The sequence below is a fragment of the Drosophila kikkawai genome, chromosome 2L (genome assembly GCF_030179895.1).
Source record: "Drosophila kikkawai strain 14028-0561.14 chromosome 2L, DkikHiC1v2, whole genome shotgun sequence".
Taxonomy (NCBI): Eukaryota; Metazoa; Arthropoda; class Insecta; order Diptera; family Drosophilidae; genus Drosophila; species Drosophila kikkawai.
This window is the reverse complement of record NC_091728.1, coordinates 29,615,265-29,637,221: the sequence shown is the minus strand read 5'-3', so window position 1 is coordinate 29,637,221 and position 21,957 is coordinate 29,615,265. Positions and strand designations below refer to the sequence as shown.

The window sequence follows — 21,957 nt, the reverse complement described above, 5'->3', positions numbered from 1 at the left end:
CCGACTGCGATTGGGTCGAGTTGACCTCCCCAGTAGTTAGCAGCGAAGTCACTTTTTGGGAACTCAGGTTCCTATTTATAAATTGTAGTTAGGATCTCTGCTGACTTGCGAGTCCAATCTCTGACGACTTCCGAGTCCAAAACACTGCCGACTTTCGAGTCCCCTCTCTCCGCTGACTTTCGAGTCCGAATCTGCAGACTTTCGAGTCCAAACGTCTCTGCTGACTTTCGAGTCCGAATCTGCAGACTTTCGAGTCCGATTCTCTCGGCTGACTTGCGAGTCCGAAACACTGCCGACTTTCGAGTCCGCTTCTCTCGGCTGACTTTCGAGTCCGAATCTGCAGACTTTCGAGTCCGATTCTCTCGGCTGACTTGCGAGTCCGAAACACTGCCGACTTTCGAGTCCACTTCTCTCGGCTGACTTTCGAGTCCGAATCTGCAGACTTTCGAGTCCGATTCTCTCGGCTGACTTGCGAGTCCGAAACACTGCCGACTTTCGAGTCCACTTCTCTCGGCTGACTTTCGAGTCCGAATCGGCAGACTTTCGAGTCCAAACGTCTCTGCTGACTTTCGAGTCCGAATCTGCAGACTTTCGAGTCCAAACGTCTTCGGTTGACTTTCGAGTCCGAACGCATTCTCTCGTGGTTGACTTTCGAGTCCGAACGCATTCGCTATCGGGTGGCTTTAAAGGCCCATACCCTGGCAGGACTATCGGCATCCCCCCTATCGGACAGCCGTACTCGGGACGAGGACGAATCGGAACTACGGCGTACCCCAGAATCGAGATCCGGCATGAAATTATTGAATTATTATTGTACCTTTGAAGTAAATAAACATTAAGATACATTTACGGCATAATCCTCTAGCGTTCTACTCTGGGACGGGGTCGGAATCTCTTACAGCAACCACGCCTGAACCAAATAAATGTATCTGCACAGACCCTGGACGTCCCGCTGACTACCCGTGGACGACAGGACGTTACAGAGTAAGTAAATAAACATTAAGATACATTTACGGCATAATCCTCTAGCGTTCTACTCTGGGACGGGGTCGGAATCTCTTACAGCAACCACGCCTGAACCAAATAAATGTATCTGCACAGACCCTGGACGTCCCGCTGACTACCCGTGGACGACAGGACGTTACAGATTGGCGCCCGAACAGGTTGAAGTGGTTGCAAGAGATCGACACCAAGAGTAATGGCTAGCAGGCAGATTTAAGAGAGAGGCAGCAAGACCGTGAGTCAGAGCAACGACCACAAGGAAACGGTCAAGGATTGTAGGAGCTAGACGGACGCAAAGCTGGAGATACAATCATGGAGAGGAGGATAAACGTGAAAATCCTGGATCAAGTACGGAGCTGGGGAATAACGTACGATGGAATGACCAACCCGCTGGAATTTATAAGGAAGCTGGAAGGTTGGGCGACGGGATACGGCATCGGGCACGACCAGTTGGTGCAAACCATGCCGTTCATCCTGGAAGACGCGGCGAGCGATTGGTGGAACTGCACACCAAACAAGCTTGAAGGTCACGGGAGAGCTGGTGGAGTACTTCTTGCCGCGGAGGTATCAGGAGCAACTCAAGGAGCAGATCCAGCATCGGAGGCAAGGAGAGACCGAACCAACGAGAGGGTTCGCAATGGAGCTGATGCAAATGATGAGGTTTGCGGAGTATACGGCGGAGGAAAAATTGAACCGCATTTACCTGAATTGCCGAAGCCAGATAAAACTATACACGAGGAGGTCGGGGTTCAAAACACTTCCCGAGTTTCTCAAACTGGCAGAGGTAGTTGAGATGATCGAAGCAGAAAGTTTCGATCAACCACAGCACAGACTCGGCCAAGAGATCTGCAGAGAGTCCGACGGTGGGCCTGTTAAAAGGGACCCCAAAACCATCGGATGCTGTGAGACGGCATGGAACCGATCAGGGCACACATGCCAGGCGGTTTCGGACCAATGGAATACACCAGGAAGTGGAGAGGCCAAGGTGTACATTCGGTCAGCCGTTAGGAAAGAGGGCACCGAGGAGCTGGAGGAATCCGACATGGTGATCCAACAAGACCGGGAAGAATCGAGGCAAGAGGAAGGTGGAAGCACCACGGCGCTAGCAGGCGAGATAACGGAGCAAATAGAAGAGCAGCAGCACGGACGGGAAGAGCAGGAAGACACGGAGCATGCGGAGGAGCCGATACAGGGGCGGACAATAGATATGCGATAGAATAAAATAGAAACATTTAGGGACATAAGAAATGGATTGGCAACATTATGGAGATAATTTGAATTGAATGCGCGCGCGCGCCACTGATCGTCAAGGAGGGTCACACTGGACCGAACGGAGACTGGCCACACTATTCGGGGAAAATCCCGCACAGGACTCTGGCCACACTGAAGCCGCGCCAGGGCCTATATAAAGCGGACCACGGCCCTGGAGTAATCACTTAGCAGCCGACTGCGATTGGGTCGAGTTGACCTCCCCAGTAGTTAGCAGCGAAGTCACTTTTTGGGAACTCAGGTTCCTATTTATAAATTGTAGTTAGGATCTCTGCTGACTTGCGAGTCCAATCTCTGACGACTTCCGAGTCCAAAACACTGCCGACTTTCGAGTCCCCTCTCTCCGCTGACTTTCGAGTCCGAATCTGCAGACTTTCGAGTCCAAACGTCTCTGCTGACTTTCGAGTCCGAATCTGCAGACTTTCGAGTCCAAACGTCTCGGCTGACTTTCGAGTCCGAATCTGCAGACTTTCGAGTCCGATTCTCTCGGCTGACTTGCGAGTCCGAAACACTGCCGACTTTCGAGTCCGCTTCTCTCGGCTGACTTTCGAGTCCGAATCTGCAGACTTTCGAGTCCGATTCTCTCGGCTGACTTGCGAGTCCGAAACACTGCCGACTTTCGAGTCCACTTCTCTCGGCTGACTTTCGAGTCCGAATCTGCAGACTTTCGAGTCCGATTCTCTCGGCTGACTTGCGAGTCCGAAACACTGCCGACTTTCGAGTCCACTTCTCTCGGCTGACTTTCGAGTCCGAATCGGCAGACTTTCGAGTCCAAACGTCTCTGCTGACTTTCGAGTCCGAATCTGCAGACTTTCGAGTCCAAACGTCTTCGGTTGACTTTCGAGTCCGAACGCATTCTCTCGTGGTTGACTTTCGAGTCCGAACGCATTCGCTATCGGGTGGCTTTAAAGGCCCATACCCTGGCAGGACTATCGGCATCCCCCCTATCGGACAGCCGTACTCGGGACGAGGACGAATCGGAACTACGGCGTACCCCAGAATCGAGATCCGGCATGAAATTATTGAATTATTATTGTACCTTTGAAGTAAATAAACATTAAGATACATTTACGGCATAATCCTCTAGCGTTCTACTCTGGGACGGGGTCGGAATCTCTTACAGCAACCACGCCTGAACCAAATAAATGTATCTGCACAGACCCTGGACGTCCCGCTGACTACCCGTGGACGACAGGACGTTACAGAGTAAGTAAATAAACATTAAGATACATTTACGGCATAATCCTCTAGCGTTCTACTCTGGGACGGGGTCGGAATCTATTACAGCAACCACGCCTGAACCAAATAAATGTATCTGCACAGACCCTGGACGTCCCGCTGACTACCCGTGGACGACAGGACGTTACAGATTGGCGCCCGAACAGGTTGAAGTGGTTGCAAGAGATCGACACCAAGAGTAATGGCTAGCAGGCAGATTTAAGAGAGAGGCAGCAAGACCGTGAGTCAGAGCAACGACCACAAGGAAACGGTCAAGGATTGTAAGAGCTAGACGTACGCAAAGCTGGAGATACAATCATGGAGAGGAGGATAAACGTGGAAATCCTGGATCAAGTACGGAGCTGGGGAATAACGTACGATGGAAGGACCAACCCGCTGGAGTTCATCCGGAAGCTGGAAGGTTGGGCGACGGGATACGGCATCGGGCACGACGAGTTGGTGCAAACCGTGCCATTCATCCTGGAAGACGCGGCGAGCGATTGGTGGAACTGCACACCAAACAAGCTGGACAGTTGGGAGAAGGTCTCGGGTGAGCTGGTTGAGTACTTCTTACCGCGGAGGTATCAGGAGCAACTCAAGGAGCAGATCCAGCGTCGGAGGCAAGGAGAGACCGAACCAACGAGAGAGTTTGCGATGGAGCTTATGGGGATGATGAGGTTCGCGGATTATACGGCGGAGGAGAAGTTGAACCGCATATACCTGAATTGCCGAAGCCAGATAAAACTATACACGAGGAGGTCGGGGTTCAAAACACTGCCCGAGTTTCTCAAACTGGCCGAGGTAGTCGAGATTATCGAAGCGGAAAGTCTCGAACAACCACAGCACAGACTCGACCAAGAGATCTGCAGAGAGTCCGACTGGGGGCCTGTTAAAAGGGACCCCAAAACCATCGGATGCTGTGAGACGGCATGGAACCGATCAGGGCACACAAGCCAGGCGGTTTCGGACCAAAGGAATGCACCAGGAAGTGGAGAAGCCAAGGTGTACCTTCGGTCAGCCGTTAGGAAAGAGGGCACCGAGGAGCTGGAGGAATCCGACATGGTGATCCAACAAGACCGGGAAGAATCGAGGCAAGAGGAAGGTGGAAGCACCACGGCGCTAGCAGGCGAGATAACGGAGCAAATAGAAGAGCAGCAGCACAAACGGGAAGAGCAGGAGGACCAAATAAAGGCGGAAATAGAGGACACGGAGCAAGCGGAGGAGCCGGTACAGGGGCCGATTAACTGGAGGGAGAAAACAACGCCAGGATGGGCATCGTGGAACAGAGACGGCACGGCTAGAGAAGCAACGGTGATAGCCAGGAGCGCACGGAGATCAACGGGTATGGTGGCATCACGGGAGGAAGAACGAAGCAAGAAACATTGGCACCAAGACAGAACGATGGGCATGACCCCGAACTGGAGAAGCGTCTTCGACCGGGGAAAGGACGTTACGGTGCGGTATCACACCTTCTCCCAAACGGGGGGGGAGTGTGACGCGTGTACGCGCACAATATATCTTGGTAGAATATAATAGGAACAATTAGCGACATAAGAAAAGAAATCAGCGATATAATGGAAATATTTGAATTGAATGCGCGCGCGCGCCACTGATCGCGAGCGGAGGGTCACACTAGACCGAACGACTGGCCACACTATTCGGGCAAATCCCGCACAGGACTCTGGCCACACTGAAGCCTCGCCAGGGCCTATATAAAGCGGACCACGGCCCTGGAGTAAGCACTTAGCCGCCGACTGCGATTGGGTCGAGTTGACCTCCCCAGTAGTTAGCACCGAAGTCACTTTTTGGGAACTCTGGTTCCTACTTATAAATTGTAGTTAGGATCTCTGCCGACTTTCGAGTCCGATTCTCACTGCCGACTTTCGAGTCCGATTCTCTCTGCCGACTTTCGAGTCCAAAACTCTGCCGACTTTCGAGTCCGATTCTCTCTGCTGACTTGCGAGTCCGAATCTGCAGACTTTCGAGTCCAACCGTCTTCGAGCTGACTTCGAGTCCGAATCTGCAGACTTTCGAGTCCGAACGTCTCCGAGGAAGGAAGGTAACTTCGGCACGCCGAAGTTTGTATACCCTTGCAGATTGGTTTCGATGTTTATATTATAGATTTAAATGCTGAAAACACTCACAAAACAGAGTTTCATTACATTTTACCTATACTTATTATGTTTACAGTTACAGTTATAGTTACAGTTTTACATTCCCAGCTTTACATATTTTATACATTTACCGATCGCTTCTATGGCAGCTATAAGATATAGTTGTCCGATTTTTATAAAATTTATACCAAAATTCTAGAATAATAAAAAAAAGCTCATATCTCAGAGTAGATAAACATACGTTGAAAAACAACGAAGCTATAATTTTTTTCCTATTTGTGGGAACCGGTGCGAGAGAGCGCCTCTGACTCCCCCACGAAGAGAGATGATGGTCCGTGCTCTGATGCAGATCACGCGGGAGAGCAGTGAGGAAGAAACAACAGCCGAGAGCGGACGTAATCGGATATTCTAATTTGTACAATAAGTTGAAAATATATAAATAAATATCGAAAGCAAAACTACAATTATACTGGGAGTTACTGGCGGATTAATACATTGGCGACGAGGTAAAAAAAAAATAAATAAAACTATAGCAAATAAAAACAAAAAGTGTTGTGCTAAAGAAAATTTTTTGCAGTAAAGCCTAAAGACACGCGGAGTGAACAGTTAACAGTTCCGTTAGTTTTGTTTCACATTCACTTTCGTCTGGAAAGAACGTAGAGAGCAACTCATTTGCAAATCAAAGAGAACTGTTCTTGCCATCATTTTGTTGTTGCAGTTTGATGCTGTCTCTAAAAAAAAAAAAGAAAAGAAGAAGAAGAAAGAAAAAGGAAAAGAGCACTTCAAGTGTTTTAAGAGAAAATAAGCAACCAGAGTGTTGGGGCAGTACTAAGAGTACGTGCCGAAATAAATACATATGCATGTATGTATGAAGCTGACTTTGAGTCAGGGGCAGTACCAAGAATAATAATCGGAATAAAACGAGTGAAACTGGCTCTAAGTCAGAGGCTATACAAAGTATGAGCCGCAAGAGTTATTATAGCTGACCGCGGGTCAGGAATTGTACACTAAAAACAATTGAATATTTAAAGCGATCTGACTGAGTCAGTGGCAGTTTGCCAAATTAAAAAAAAAAAAAATTATTTTCTCATTTCAGACATAACGAACGATAATAATGGAAACCGTAATTAAGCCATTTCTCTGCGAAGCCATGGATAAGTCTCTTTTGCGGGTCGAGTGGGAGAAGTGGCTGAGAGCTTTTGAAATTTACCTTATAGCGGAAGAAATTGATACTCCCATACGGAAGAGAAGTAAATTATTACATTTCGGTGGGCCACAGCTCCAAACTGTGGCATTCTCCTTACCTGACGCTATTATAGATAATGTGGGGGATACAGATTTAGATATATATAAGGTACTGGTCGACAAATTAAATGTATATTTTTCACCAAAACAGAACTCAAGTTTTGAGAGGCATCTGATCAGGAATATCTGTCCTACAGAAGGAGAGGGTTTTGGCAAATTTGTTTTGAGATTACGTCATCAGATTCAGAAGTGTGACTTTGGGGCCACTAAGGCAGAAATAGACGAGATTTCGCTAAAGGACAAGATAATAGACAGCTGGGCCGGGGTAGAGCTAAAAAAGAAACTTTTGGAAAAAGAGTACACTTTGTCTCAGGTGATCGATGCCTGCCAAGTCGATGAAGAGATTAGTAAACAGTCCGAGATGATGCGTTCAAAATCTGAAACCGAAACAATAAGGAAAATCTCAGGAGGGCACGTGAACCCAAATAAGCCATTTGAATGTGGGAGATGTGGTCGTAAAGGCCACAATAACAACAGCCCATCATGCCCAGCCATAAATCAAAAGTGCAATAAGTGCACACGGATCGGCCATTTTGCAATTAAATGCAGAACTAACCTAAAACGACAGCGACCCTTTATTCAACATGATACAGGAAAACGTCAACGCAACGATGTACGTCTGGTAGAACGTTTGGTAGAAGAAGGGACTGAACGAAAACCTAAATCAAATTGTTTTAAAATCCAAAGCGATGATGAGGATGAGTTGATTCAATGTCGAGTTGGGGGGCGCGAACTGTCACTAGTAATTGACTCGGGATCTCGTTATAACCTAATAAGCCCAAAGGACTGGTCATACCTCCAGTTGGGTAACGCAACTGTATTCAACGTTCGGCCAAATTCATCGAATCAGTTCAGAGGATATGCTTCACGCGAATTGCTGCAAGTAATTTGTGTTTTCGAAGCGCCTATATCAATTAATCAGAATCCGGAGGTGTTTGCTTCATTTTTCGTAATAAAAAACCGGAACGCAATCACTACTCGGAAAGGACACAGCACCCAAACTAAAAGTTTTACGCCTCGGCCTCGAAGTCAAGCAAATAAATAAAGTAACGCCATTTCCAAAGTGGAAAGGATTACCAGTGAAGTTATCCATTAATCCAGACGTTAAACCAATTCAACAACCATTGAGGCGAATACCAATTGCACTGGAGGATAAAGTAACATCAAAATTGGAAGAAGCTCTGGCCCTTGATATCATTGAACGAGTAATAGGCCATTCTCCCTGGATATCACCCATGGTCAATGTTTTTAAAGAAAATGGCGACATCAGAATATGCATAGATATGAGACTGGCAAATAAAGCAATTTTGAGGGAGAATTACCCACTACCAGTATTTGACACTTTTATGACCAAATTGAAGGGCGCAAAATATTTCACACGACTAGACCTAATGAGTGCATATCACCAGTTAGAGTTAGATGAGACCAGCAGGAGCATAACCACTTTCATTACCCCACTCGGGCTATTCAGATACAAACGACTTATGTTTGGCGTTAACTCTGCACCTGAAATTTTTCAAAGAAGGCTTGAGGAACTTTTAGCGTCATGCAAGAATGTGATGAAATTCATCGACGATATCATTATTTTCGGAACAAGTGAGAAGGACCACGACGAAGCAGTCCAGAAAGTCAAAGAGGTATTAAGGGAAAATAATGTTATGTTGAACGAGGGAAAATGTGTTTGGAAAACACAAGAAGTCAAATTCTTAGGACATATATTGTCGCATAGAGGCATTAAAGTGGATCCTGAAAAGGTCCAAACGATCCTGTCATTCAGAAACCCCAAAAACAAGGAGGAGACCCGAAGTTTCTTAGGGCTTGTTACTTATGTTGGCAAATTTATTCCCGACCTGGCGAATTGCACGGAGCCGTTGAGACAACTGCTAAAAAAAGAGAGCAAATTCAATTGGGGCGAAATAGAAAACAAAGCTTTTGAAAATCTAAAACTACATTTGGCTAAAATACCCAGCTTATCATATTTCGACCCAAACAATAAGACACGTTTGATAGCAGATGCCAGCCCTATTGCTCTGGGAGCAGTACTAATTCAATTCACCAAAAATCATTTCATTTGCAAGTCGAAGCTTATCCGATGTAGAAAAACGGTACTCTCAGACTGAAAAAGAAAGTCTCGCTTTAGTATGGGCGGTTGAAAAGTTATATTTTTATTTAGCCGGACTAGAATTCGAATTGGTGGCTGATCACAAACCGTTAGAAACTATTTTTAAACCAACCTCAAAACCACCGGCACGAATTGAACGTTGGCTTTTACGCTTGCAAGCGTTCAAGTTTAAAGTGATTTATAAAACAGGCAAGGAAAATATTTCAGACAGCGTATCTCGATTATGCGAATTACCAGAAACAAATTCCAGCTGGAAAATAACGGAAAGCAACATATTTCAAGTTATTGAATATACCGTCCCTACGTCATTAAACATTTCGGAAATAGCACGGGAGAGCGGGGTTGATGAGGAAATTGTCTACGCGATGACCTGTTTGGATGCCAACTCGTGGGATAGCGCGTTATCCAACAGTTTTTATCCATTTCGGTACGAAATATCGATGTTAGGAAAGATCCTGTTACGAGGAGCACGACTGATTATCCCGAAAAGCCTGCGGAAAAGAGTTCTAGAACTAGCTCACGAAGGGCACCCTGGTGAGTCGGCCATGAAGCGTCGATTAAGAGTAAAAATCTTGTGGCCACGCATCGATCGAGATGTGGAAAATTTTGTAAAGGCATGCAAGGATTGTATGCTAGTGTCTCAACCATCAAGGCCGGCCCCCATGCAGAGAACTGTTTTTCCAACAAGCCCGTGGAGCTCTATAGCGAGCGACCTTCTAGGCCCACTCCCAAACGGCAAATACGTCCTCGTGTTTATCGATTATTATTCCAGATATATGGAAATAAAATTTTTGCAGTCCATAGCATCGGAGGCAATTATAGGGGCCATGAAGGAAATATTTTGTCGATTGGGTTTCCCGAGATACTTATGAACGGATAACGGAAGACAATCAGGCCTGCTCCGGTAACCGAAAACGGCAAGAATTTTTCGTTTTCGTTTTTGAAAACGAGAAATTGGTGCTCCGGTAATCGAAATCGAAAGATTTGTTCGATTTGAAAAACGGGCACTTTTTTCTGGCCGGAATGAAAAGTAAATGGCTTTTTTTATATGAAATCAGATCTTATTTACAAAAGGAAAAAAATAGTTTACTCAGTGGTCTATTGATGTTTATTCCACACCACCTCAAGATCATTCTGGCAGGTAGTTATTTTATAAAAAATTTATTTCTGACCCCACCTCAGATTTGACAACAAAAGTTTTGCCGTGTTCAACCAGTTTTCTCGTTTTGGCGATAGGTTCACCTCAAAAAGTTATCGCCAAGGTTGCCATATTGTTGGTGGAACGAAACAGCCAGTTAAAAATACTTATAAAATATAAATGAATACATTAATAACTTTAAAGGACCGCCAAAATGGTTGTTTATAAATAATGCTATTTAATGTGATTACTTAAATGGAGCAAATTAACCAAATAATTATATAATAATAATTATCACATTAAATAATTATATAGTAATAATTATTATATAATTAAAACTGTGAAAAGTGTGGCAGCATCTTAGGTGCATAGATTTGCTTAAATCTACCATTTTTGCCTTTTTCTGGCTTAGAAAAAGGGCAATTGTAAATATAAAAGGCAGTACTTTACGTTGTTTGCTTATTACCAAAAACACAAGTTAGCTGCTTGAGCAGTGAGAAACGATGAGAAAACGAAACATTCCGATAGCAGAAATTTGCCGAAAACCGGAGCAGCCAAAAACGAAAACAAACGATTTCGCCCAAAACGAAAACGAAAAAATTTTACGATTAATAGGGTCTTCCCACACTCCGTCAAAGCGCATCTACCGTCCGTTGAACAAACGGTCCATAAGGTTTTGCCGTTCCGAATTTTCTCAATTGGCCCTGCATCAAAGCGCATCTAAATGTAACGACCGTTTGTTTGGCGATAGTTAGGCGATAGTTTTTAGGTGCAACTCTGAAAATTTGACCAACACTACGAAAGTGTATACACACTTGGCGAGAAACAAATGAGAATTGGAATTTTAAATGTGGCGCCAAAGCTACAAGCATGCCCAAAATAGTTGTTGGCGTTTTTTCTGTATATTCTCGCCCCAATATGTCCCCAATTGTTACTATTTAATATAAACCGCCTGCCTCTACCTTTTTTTGAAGATTTTGGATGTCTATACCACCTATAGACACTCTTCGGGGAATTTGCTCTTTGTTAGAGAAAAATCATTAGAAAAACTAAAATTCCTTGTCATTTAATTCATTTAAATTTAGTGCGGATAAATTCTGACGCAATCTGTGCCTTTTCCTGTTGTACAACAGCCAAAATAGTTGGTAAATGCTCCATTTCAAATTTGCAACTGCCAATTCGACAGTCTTTGTTTACGTTTTCATGAGCCACAGCTGATCGATCAGCTGTTCGGATGCCAGATGCGCTTTGACGGTGTGTGGGAACACGAGTTTCGCATCTGCGAAAAATCCCAAACGTTCCTGACAGATGCGCTGTGTGGGAAGACCGTATAACGGAGCAGGCCTGAGTATAACGCAACTCTGTGGGAACACGAGTTCCACAAATGCGCTGAGTGGGAAAAAGAGTTAAGGATAACAAACTTATATGATAGGGTCTTCCCACACAACATTAAAGCGCATTTAGCATCCGGTGAACAAATGCTCCATAAGGTTTTGCCGTTCCGAATTTTCCCAAATGGGGCGGCGTTAGTTCAGCATTAAAATCTAACCACGGTTTGTTTGGCGATAGTTAGGCGATAGTTCTTCGGTGCAACTCTGATTCTTCTTCTTAATTTGACCATTCACCACGAAAATGTAAACAAATTGGCGTGGAACAAATGAGATATGGAATTTAAAACGTGGCGACAAAGCTACAAGCATGCCCAAAATAGATGTTGGCGTTTTTTCTGTATATTCTTGCCCCTATATGTCCCCAATTGTTACTATTTAATATAAACCGCCTACCTCTACCTTATTTTAAAGATTTTGGATGCCTATACCATCTATAGACACTATTCGGGGAATTTGCTCTTTGTTAGAGAAAAATCATTAGAAAAACTAAAATTCCTTGTCATTTAATTCATTTAAATTTATTGCGGATAAATTCTGACGCAATCTGCCAATTCGACAGCCTTTGTTTACGTTTTCATGAGCCACAGCTGATCGATCAGCTGTTCGGATGCTAAATGCGCTTTAATGTTGTGTGGGAACACGAGTTTCACATTTGTGAAAAATTTTTTAAAAATGAAATGAGTTCGATTAAAATTGTATGACTTAAACAATTTCTTAGTTCTGTAATTTTTTTCCGTCAATTATTGGTGGTAGAAACTGAGGAAAATTCAGTGGAATTTAGTGGGTCTAGTGGGAAAAGGTCATTAAAACTTCCTTTTCGTGTTTCTTTCCATTCATTTTAAATGTCTTGTTGCTGACTTGATAAAAAGAACAAGAATATAATAATAGTTTAAATGTATATGTGTTCCGATACACCTTTTTAAAACATTTTGTATTGTTTGTGATAGTAACAATGCCTATACTGAAGAAATTAGTTTCTAATAATTTTGCAAAACATGCTGATCCTTCACCAACTTCAGATTTGATTCCGCCTGTAGAGCAATCTGTAACTGCCGTACAAACTAGTATCACAAATATGCTTGAATTTCCCTATTTGAGGACAAGAACAGCTTACACGAACAAATTGACACAGATCCCAACATCTTCTGACGTAAAGAAAATTAAAAAACGGCGCAGCAGCGATACCTCTAGTGATGAAGAACGCTGGCTGCATGCCATAGAAACAGGAAAACTAGAAGATGTCGATAACGAATTAAAGAAAATTAAGAATCCAAAATTAATGACGGCTCGTCAACGTGCTATGTATGAACGAACACAAGATCAAAATAATGGATTTACTGTAGAGCTTATTGCACTTCCAAACGGATATAAGGAAAAGGAAAAGCCCCAAACGGCGGAGGAAATCAACAAGGCTGTCCTTAAATCTCAAAAGCGGAAGCAGCAAGCGGACGAGCGACGGGAAAAGGATAAGCTAAAAACAATGGAGCGCTTATTAAAGAAACAAGAATCCCATAAACAGCGCGTTCGTAGTAAACAATCACTGAAGCCATCATATCCAAAAATTACATACATAAATAGTATTGAAAGAAGCATTATATTAGTACCACAAGGCTTCGAGTTTCCACTGAAAGCACAATTACCCCGGACTACGCCTTCTGCAGAGTTGTGCTGTATTAGCGGTTGTGGAAATCGCAAGGCATATAATTGTTCCATAACAAAGAATCCGCTATGTAGTCTTGCGTGTTATAAAAAGAACCGGCAATATTAGAAAAATAAAAATAAGTAAGCTGTACTTAAAAAAGTATCGAAAATAAAGTTTATAATGAATTTAATTCCGATTTACATCTTTAAAAAAGTTATAATTAATAATTAAAATAGTAATAATAGGAAATTTTTGCGCAGTATCTTCTCTGGAGGCTCAGTTCAATCCACGTGGGCAATTGCATCTACAAAAAAATAATAATTAATCAAGGGAAAAAAATAATTCAATTAAATAGAATTTATCCAAAAGGCCTCGTTTCAATATGTTGGCCATTACTGCAGTCTGAAAAGAAAAAAATAATATAATATACATATACATATATAATAAATAAAATAATACACATAGGCTTTTATTTAATTAAAAACAATCACTTTACTCACCTTTTTATACCCTTGCAGGGTATTATAATTTCAGTCAAGTTTGCAACGCAGTGAAGGAGACCTTTCCGACCCTATAAAGTATATACCATATATTCTTGATCAGCATCAACAGCCGAGTCGATCTAGCCATGTCCGTCTGTCCGTCTATCTGTTTCTACGCAAACTAGTCCCTCAGTTTTAAAGCTATCTGAATGAAACTTTCCATATGGTCTTCTATATACTGTCACTGCTATATATGTCGGAACGGGCCGGATCGGACGACTATATCATATAGCTACCATACAAATGGTCGATAAATTTTTAGAAAAAAATTATAACTTCGCCGTTTTTCAACATTTTTGCACCATTTTTTAGATATGACCATTTTATATTACTTCAAAATTTCGATAAAAATTTCATGAAAATCGGACGAGACTATATCTTATAGCTGCCATAGGAACGATCGGGAAATTAATAGGAAAAAATTATAACTTCGATATTTTTCAACGTATTTTCATCAACTCCGAGATATAAGCTTATTTTATTATTCTAAAATTTTGGTATAAATTTCATGAAAATCGGACAACTATATCCTATAGCTGCCATAGGAGCGATCGGTAGATGTATAGAAAATGTAAAGGTGTGAATGTTAACTGTCAAACTGTAAACATAATAATTAAAGGTAAAATGTAATGAAATAATATCTGCAAGGGTATACAAACTTCGGCGTGCCGAAGTTAGCTTCCTTCCTTGTTTATATATGTATTCCAATAAGGCCTGGAACGAATTTATTTAATAATTGTATTTATTAATTAAGGGACCCTTAATGAAACACACGACACGTCTGTAGTGCAGAGCACTTCAACTTCTAATGCAAAGGAAATAAGAAGAAGCAAGACGAAACCGAAAACCGCTGCTCTGAAAATATGGAGTTGAAGCTTCGAAAATCTACTTTAATTGCGTCTCCTACTTTGTTTCGGACTTCAAAAAACGAAGCCCATGTAAATTGTTTTTTTTTTTTTGTGCATGCACCGACAAATCGGACTCGAAGGGAGTTCGGGTTCAAGTAGCAGTCGGCAAAGCGTCGATTCTGTCGGCGCACTCGAACAATTAGCGTTGCAAAAATCGAAAAAGTCATGTTCGCAAAAACGATTTTAACCATACTTATTCGACAGGAAATTTAACAAGGATTCAGAATCTGCAATAAAATCAATTTTAAGATTTTTTTGTAGAAGTTATGAGCATTTAAAGTTGAACTTTGTTTCGTTTTTTGCATCATACAAAAAAAAAATGTGTAAATTGGTCGACTTTCAGGTAATATTACAAAAAAACCATAAAACCAATGGTCATGGTTTTAACTTTAAATGATAGATACATTCATAAACTATTAAAGAACCTAAAAAAAACGACACTTTGGTTTGGGCTTCTACAGGTAAATCGCTACCTGCCAGGTGTCCATTTTTTTCACCTTTTTCTGCCTAAAGTAGTCTATATCTTTTGACGCCAATGCCGGCCACTGACTACACTATGACTACAAGTTCCGTGGATCTTTCCTGGATCAGAATTAACTTTCATCGGCTGCGTCGAGCTGCGTCTGCGGAAATGCAACGCAAAAAACCAAAACAACTCAGGGTAAAATATACCAAAATACCGACACAATTTCATACATTTCAAGAAATATACTAACTGTGGCGCGTGGCGGTTACACTTCAAATTAAAAAAAAATATTTTTTTTCAGTTTTCAAATTATTTTTATTTGAGCAAACACATAAAAATAAACATAAAAAATTAAATAAAAATTTTTGTTTAAAAATTGTTTTCATTGAAAAAAAATTATTTTTTCACTTTGATACCCTTTAAAAAGGCGTATTTGTGGGCGTGGTACTTTATGCAGTACATATATATATTTAACAACAATTACTTGTCCAATGCCGTTTAAATTATTCGATTACCTTATTTGGTTCAAAAGATATGATTTTTGCAACGCTAAATGAGAAAAGGCGCTACTGTGCGGCGTCGCAGTCGGCGCGTTGATGAATTGTTGATGAAAAAGCCTATTGATGAAATATATATATACTATATATAGTTCCATATGTATTTACATATATGTATGTATGTAATTATCATTGCAATTGAAACTTGTATGTACATATGTACTAGGGTTGTCGAAATATTTAAAAATATCGTATCGATGATTTTTTTTTTTTTTTTTATATATCAAAATGATATTTGATATATCAAAAAAAAAATATCGATTTATCAAATATTTTTGATATTTTTGTTTTATTATTATTTTTTTTTTAATTTCAATAACCACTAAACATTAACTCACATACGATCTTAAATTATATTTTTAGATTTTTATTTTATATTTATTACTAAATGAAAGAAAACTATATTTATTTTTACTTTCTTTTGCTTTTATTTATATTAAAATCAAATCAGAACAAAAATTTATCTTATATGAAAGATAATAAAAACATGCTTAAATAATAATAAAGCAAACGTTTTCATTATACCCTTGCAGGGTATTATAATTTCAGTCAGAAGTTTTCCAACGCAAGAAAGGAGACCTTTCCGACCCTATAAAGTATATATATTCTTGATCAGCATCAACAGCCGAGTCGATCGAGCAATGTCCGTCTGTCCGTCCGTCTGTCCGTCCGTCTGTCCGTTTCTACGCAAACTAGTCCCTCAGTTTAAAAGCTATCTGAATGAAACTCATAAAGTCTTCTATATACTTCTATATACGCATAAAGTCTTCTATATACTCGAAACGGGCCGGATCGGACGACTATATCATATAGCTGCCATACAAATGTTCGATAAATTTTTAGAAAAAAAATTCTAACCTGACTGTTTTTCAACATTTTTGCATCATTTTTTAAATATGTCCATTTTATAATATTTCAGAATTTTGGTATGTTTTATGAAAACAACTTCGTTGTTTTTCAACGTTTTTTCATCTACTCTGAGATATAGGCTTATTTTATTATTTCAGAATTTTGGTATACATTTTATGAAAATCGGACAACTGCCATATATCTGCCATAGAAACGATCAGTAGACGTAGAGAAAATGTAAAGCTGGGAATGCAAAACTGTAACTGTCAAACAGTAAACATAATAAGTGTAGGTAAAATGTAATGAACTATACAAACTTCGGCGTGCCGAAGTTAGCTTCCTTTCTTGTTTTAGGTTCAGTTTCATTTTTTCCGCCGAACTAAGGCTTTAACAGTATCTTATATGAAAGATAACAAAAACATGTTTTCTTTCCTTGTCCCGATAAAAAGTGTAACCGCCTTAAACATCAAAAAATATCTCAAAAAAATATCGATAAAATATGATAATTTTTCAAAAAAAATATCACGATAAAAATATTTATTTTTTCGCAAAAAATATCGATATATTGATATTTTGATATATTTTCGACATCCCTATTATAAATGTGCTCAAAAAGTATCAAAAATTTGCGAAATGGATCGGTTCCTTCTGTTTTTATTCAAGATTAACAATCTTATTATTCAATAACATACAAAAAAATAACATATTTCAAGGAAAACTCTTAATTTACGAACTAAAACATAATTATTCCATTATTTGACGCTCAACGTATAATCGGACAATCCCAAGATGAACACAAAAAATCGATATTTTACCTGGAATTCGCTGAAAGCTTTGTGTTTTTTGCATTGCGTTTGTTTAATAATAGAGATTAGGAGCAGAAAACATAATTTTGCTATTAAAAAGTGGAAAATGGCTCCAAATGGAGAGCAATCCTCTGTGGAACTTCTTCAGTTGGATGTTAAGCTAAATTTTGAAGGAAAAACAGTGAGAGAAATCTCAGAATTAGTTGGGAAAAGCAAATCTACCGTCCACGACATTATTGAGAGGTTCCGTGATGAATTTAGATTTGCCAATAAAAGCAGGGAAGGCCAAAACAAAATCTTAAATGACCGAGAAGAGCGGTCGGTTTTAAAAGAAGTTAAACAAGATCCCTTCAAAACGCTAAAGAACTTAATATTTGTTTACAAAACCGAACTGGTAAAGATGTTTGTCTCAATACTGTGCGTAATACTTTACATAAATTTGATTACTTCGGACGAGTTGCGAGGAAGAAGCCCTTTATTAGCCCCAAGAACAAACAAAAACGCATTAAATATGCAAAAGAATATTTGATGAAAACAGAGGATTTTTGGAAGACGGTAATATAATAGTTAATGAGCTCAGAAAAAGTTGTTGTTAATTTTAATTAATTAATTAAAGGTTCTATTTACTGATGAGAGTAAATTTAATTTACATGGATCCAATAAAAAGAAGTTTGTTTGGCGTAAACCAAATACCGAATTTAAACCCAAAAACACAAAGGCCACAGGAAAGCATGGAGGAGGTTCTGTGATGGTTTGGGGCTGCATGTCCAGTGCTGGAGTGGGCCAATTGCATTTTATAGATGGCATTATGGATAAGTTTGGTTACCTAAATGTTTTAAAAGAAAATGTAAAGCAAAGTGCTCAGAAATTGGGTATCGCAAACAACTTTGCTTTTTACCAGGACAGCGATCCTAAGCACACATCGAGTGTTGCAAAGCTTTAGTTGATCCATAATTGTCCCAAAGTTGTCGAAACGCCAGCGCAAAGCCCCAACCTTAACGTAGTTGAACAGCTCTGGGAAGAATTGGCTAGAAGAGTGTACCAGGAGAAATTTAAAACTATAAATGGCCTCAAGGAAGCTTTGTTGGAAGCATGGAACTGCATTGAGCCGGAAGTGTGCGAAAAATTGGGTGAAATCCATTCCTAGGCGCTTGCAAGCTGTTCTAGAGAACAAAGGACTCGCAACCAAATATTAAATGTTTAGCAGTGCAAAGTGTAGAGTTCAAGTCCGACTCGGAACATTTAGATTTGTCAATAAAATTTTCTGAAATATGCTCAACCAGTACAGAACTCTTCCCGGCGTTTGTTTCCCCATGCCATATTGCAAAAAGTGCTAGTTTGCAGACCCACATGCCGAATTCGGCCCCCTACCCGAGATTTTCTTCTCCTACATATCTTCGTTCACAGTATGTTTCCCGCGGCCTCAATATTTTCTGTGAAACAGTTTCTTCAACTTCAAAAAAATACAATCCACTCCGCGACGCTCTACTGTATGCCAATATATGAATATATTTTCTGCCTCTAAAATTCTTGTACGCCCTCACAACTCTAGTCCAGTTGTCGGGTTTCCACTGTACAAAATATATGTTCTGCCTCCAAAACAGAATTAAAAACTGTATCATCAAATAATAAAATTTAAAAAATTCAAAATACAAATAAACAACATTTGAAAAATCTAACTTCGAACCGCAGCGGCCTAGTTGTTGTTTTTGTCCGTTGTTGTTTTCTCTTGGGCCGCTGCTCTTACCCAGCAGGCAAAGAGCGGTCTCGGTGCGGATGGATCCGAGAAATGTCCGCTAAAAATATTAAATGCGAACAAAGAATCGGAGTTTCCGCATTAGGTTCGGGGAATGCTCAAAAACGGACGCGCAAACGGACGAAAAGCAAACCGTGTGGCGTTGCTCGTGAATATGCCGAAAACGTATTGCTAACGGACACTGAAACGTACAGTGGGCGGCCAAATAGCGGACTTACCGCAATAGGTTTGCCTAATTGTCGAAACCTGAGCCGAAAACGGATACTGAAACGGGCGAACACTGGGACCCGTGCAAATGCCGCAAATGTCCCGCTAACGGACACTAAAACGCACTGCACGCGTTAAAAATCTTGTCGTCAACGAAATTTCTAGAACTCGATGAACGGTTCTCCTCCTTCCTTCTTTTGTCGCTTGCCTGTTTTTTGTTATTTCGCTGCAAATGAGCGAGAGGCAATATTATTGCATCATCTTTTAACTCTTTTGGTTTGTGGAATTTTTCCCGTTGCGACTCTTTTCCTTTTGACCGGCGAGTTGTGCGGACGTGAGTGAAAAGTTTTTTACAAGACGCACGTGTTTTCAACGGTAAGTGTTAAATTTAAATTGATTAATATGTACAATCTCATACTAATGAACTAATATTGACTATATTTATATTTATTTATGCTGGCGAGACTTAATTTCCGACGAAGTGGCGCGCCAATGGTCCTGGTTTGGGACAGAGTCCAAAATGTCCATTCGAGAGATGCTTATTACGTCATCCGTCAAAGGTATGTATATTTTTCGTATGTTTTTTAATACTTATGTATATACTTATAATAATTTATATTTTTACAGCTGCTTTATGAACAAATTTGCGTTGGAGGGCGCAGATTTCGATAGAGTGACACAAAAGCAGAATGCACAGGACGGTTTGTATTAGTATTATTAGTTGTAAGTTTTACAAATCTTAAGTATAATGTTTATTTTTTAAGTTAAATAATGATAAGTAATAAATAATGATAAACTAAAAATAAATGTATGTTTTATTTACATTTAAAAAAACCCGAAATTCTAAAAAAATTTAGTTGGAAATAGATATTAAAAATGTATCTGAAACGCATCGTCAAAAGGTCCGCAAACAGTACTTCCTGCGGTATTGCCACAGGTCAGCAAACGATCCTTTTTCGGGTATCGTGAAGGGGTTGCTATCGGTACTGTTTCCGGTCTCGCCACAGCGTCCGCAAACGCTATTAGTTCGTGCTCCGAAAATGAGAGGTTTTGCTGCCACAAACCCCAGGACAAGTAAATTACTTTGCTACCGTTCTTGAGCCTAAAATCGGACGTTTTGTCCGCCTGCGGTCCGCAAAACTTCAGTTTTTAATATTTTTTACGGAGTTTTTGTCTGCTGGGTACAGACATACATACATACAAACGGCATAACCCAGTGAACTTTTCCGTTCGAGACAAAAACCAAGGGTTTTAATTCCGCCTTTCCGGGACGATCTTCACAAAGATTTACTCTGCAGAAGCTTAAACATGCTTCAAAAAGGAGGCTACAAACATTGATGGTTTTGAACATAAATTACAAATACTACATTAACTCACAGGTCACAAAACATTAATTTTCTTTCACTAAATACCTTGAGCTTTCACCGTCATCCAGGCATGTACACAATATATAAGAGGTCACACAAAATTGTGTATAATAAATGAATAAAAATAAGTTAATTCAAACGAAGTGACGAAATAAGCTGCGGCTTGAAAAAAGCCCTCAAATTTGTTTTTGTTTGATTACTGAACTATTTTTATAGTTAGGAAGATTGTCTTCGATCAGTACAAATGTTTATGAATTAGCGACAATCGTTTAGCCACAGTGACGTTTTAAATTTTCGTTTCTTGACTGCATGAAATAAGCTTCAAACCACTGTACCCAAATCAAACTGACATTATTAGCCGATATATATTTTTCATGTTCTTTTGAGTAACTAATGGCAAAGCAGATCAACACTTTTTTGTAGCACAAATAAACTACTTAATATCAAGCCATCAAGCCGGCAATATAGAAGTTTCTCAACCACCTTAATCAAAGTTTTTTAAGACATAAGATAAAATATAGATAAAAGTAACAAGAGTGTTGTTACTTATACTTCTTGACTTTAGTATTGCATTTGACACTAAAATCATCAAATTCTTTTGACTGAGTTGAGGTTACTTTATAATTTTTCTGACGCCGCCCCAAAACTTTTGAAATCTGTAAAGCAGCAAAAAGTAATCAGAAAAAAATATGCAAAGATCGAGTGATGTGCTAATACTAATGCACCTATGTTACATTGACATGTTAGAAAATGAGAAGGTATTAGCGGGCTAAGGCTGTGATCGCTGGGCGCACAAAGAACGAGAATTCAGAAGTCCTTCAGTCTGTATTAGCAGGGTCGAATATTCCTCGAATGTTAGTGCACTGCTGCAAACAACTCGTTTTAGGTGCAGCTTTATAGATCGCACACCAGTCTCCCAAATTGTTCTAAAATGGGGTGCAGAGGGCGTGATGAAATGCCAATTAATTTTGTGACTCTATAAGAAATTCGAAATCTCTTCGTTTTGACTTTGGGAAATTGCGATCCGTTGCTTTTCCGCTAAGTCTCTATTAGTTCAATGAAAACTTGTGCCATTGTCGAATATAAATCAAAGATGGGCCCACGTTGGGACCAGAAGAGTTAAAAGGCAGCGATAAATGCGGATGTTTTCAAATCACTGACCAGTTCAAGGTGTATCGCTTTTGTAGATAGAAAAACGAAGATGGCAAACCAAGCCTTTCCAAACTAGGGCGTCCGACCTGTAGATATTTTGATATGTACAAATCCAGCATAATCCAAACCAGTGTAAAGAACACAGC

The 21,957-nt window shown here is 40.4% G+C and overlaps 1 protein-coding gene across 1 annotated transcript; it reads left to right on the top strand.

The window, feature by feature from the left end:
• Nucleotides 1-12,434: 12,434 nt before the first annotated feature.
• On the top strand, nucleotides 12,435-13,391 carry LOC108072441 (INO80 complex subunit B). Its single transcript, XM_017163568.3, has one exon. It carries the CDS (start codon nucleotides 12,512-12,514, stop codon nucleotides 13,325-13,327), a length of 816 nt encoding a protein of 271 aa, XP_017019057.1. The 5' UTR covers nucleotides 12,435-12,511; the 3' UTR covers nucleotides 13,328-13,391.
• Nucleotides 13,392-21,957: the final 8,566 nt, after the last annotated feature.

What these genes read in the sequence shown, in the direction of transcription:
- LOC108072441 (XM_017163568.3), top strand. Translation starts at nt 12,512, where the DNA reads ATGCCTATACTGAAGAAATTAGTTTCTAATAATTTTGCAAAACATGCT.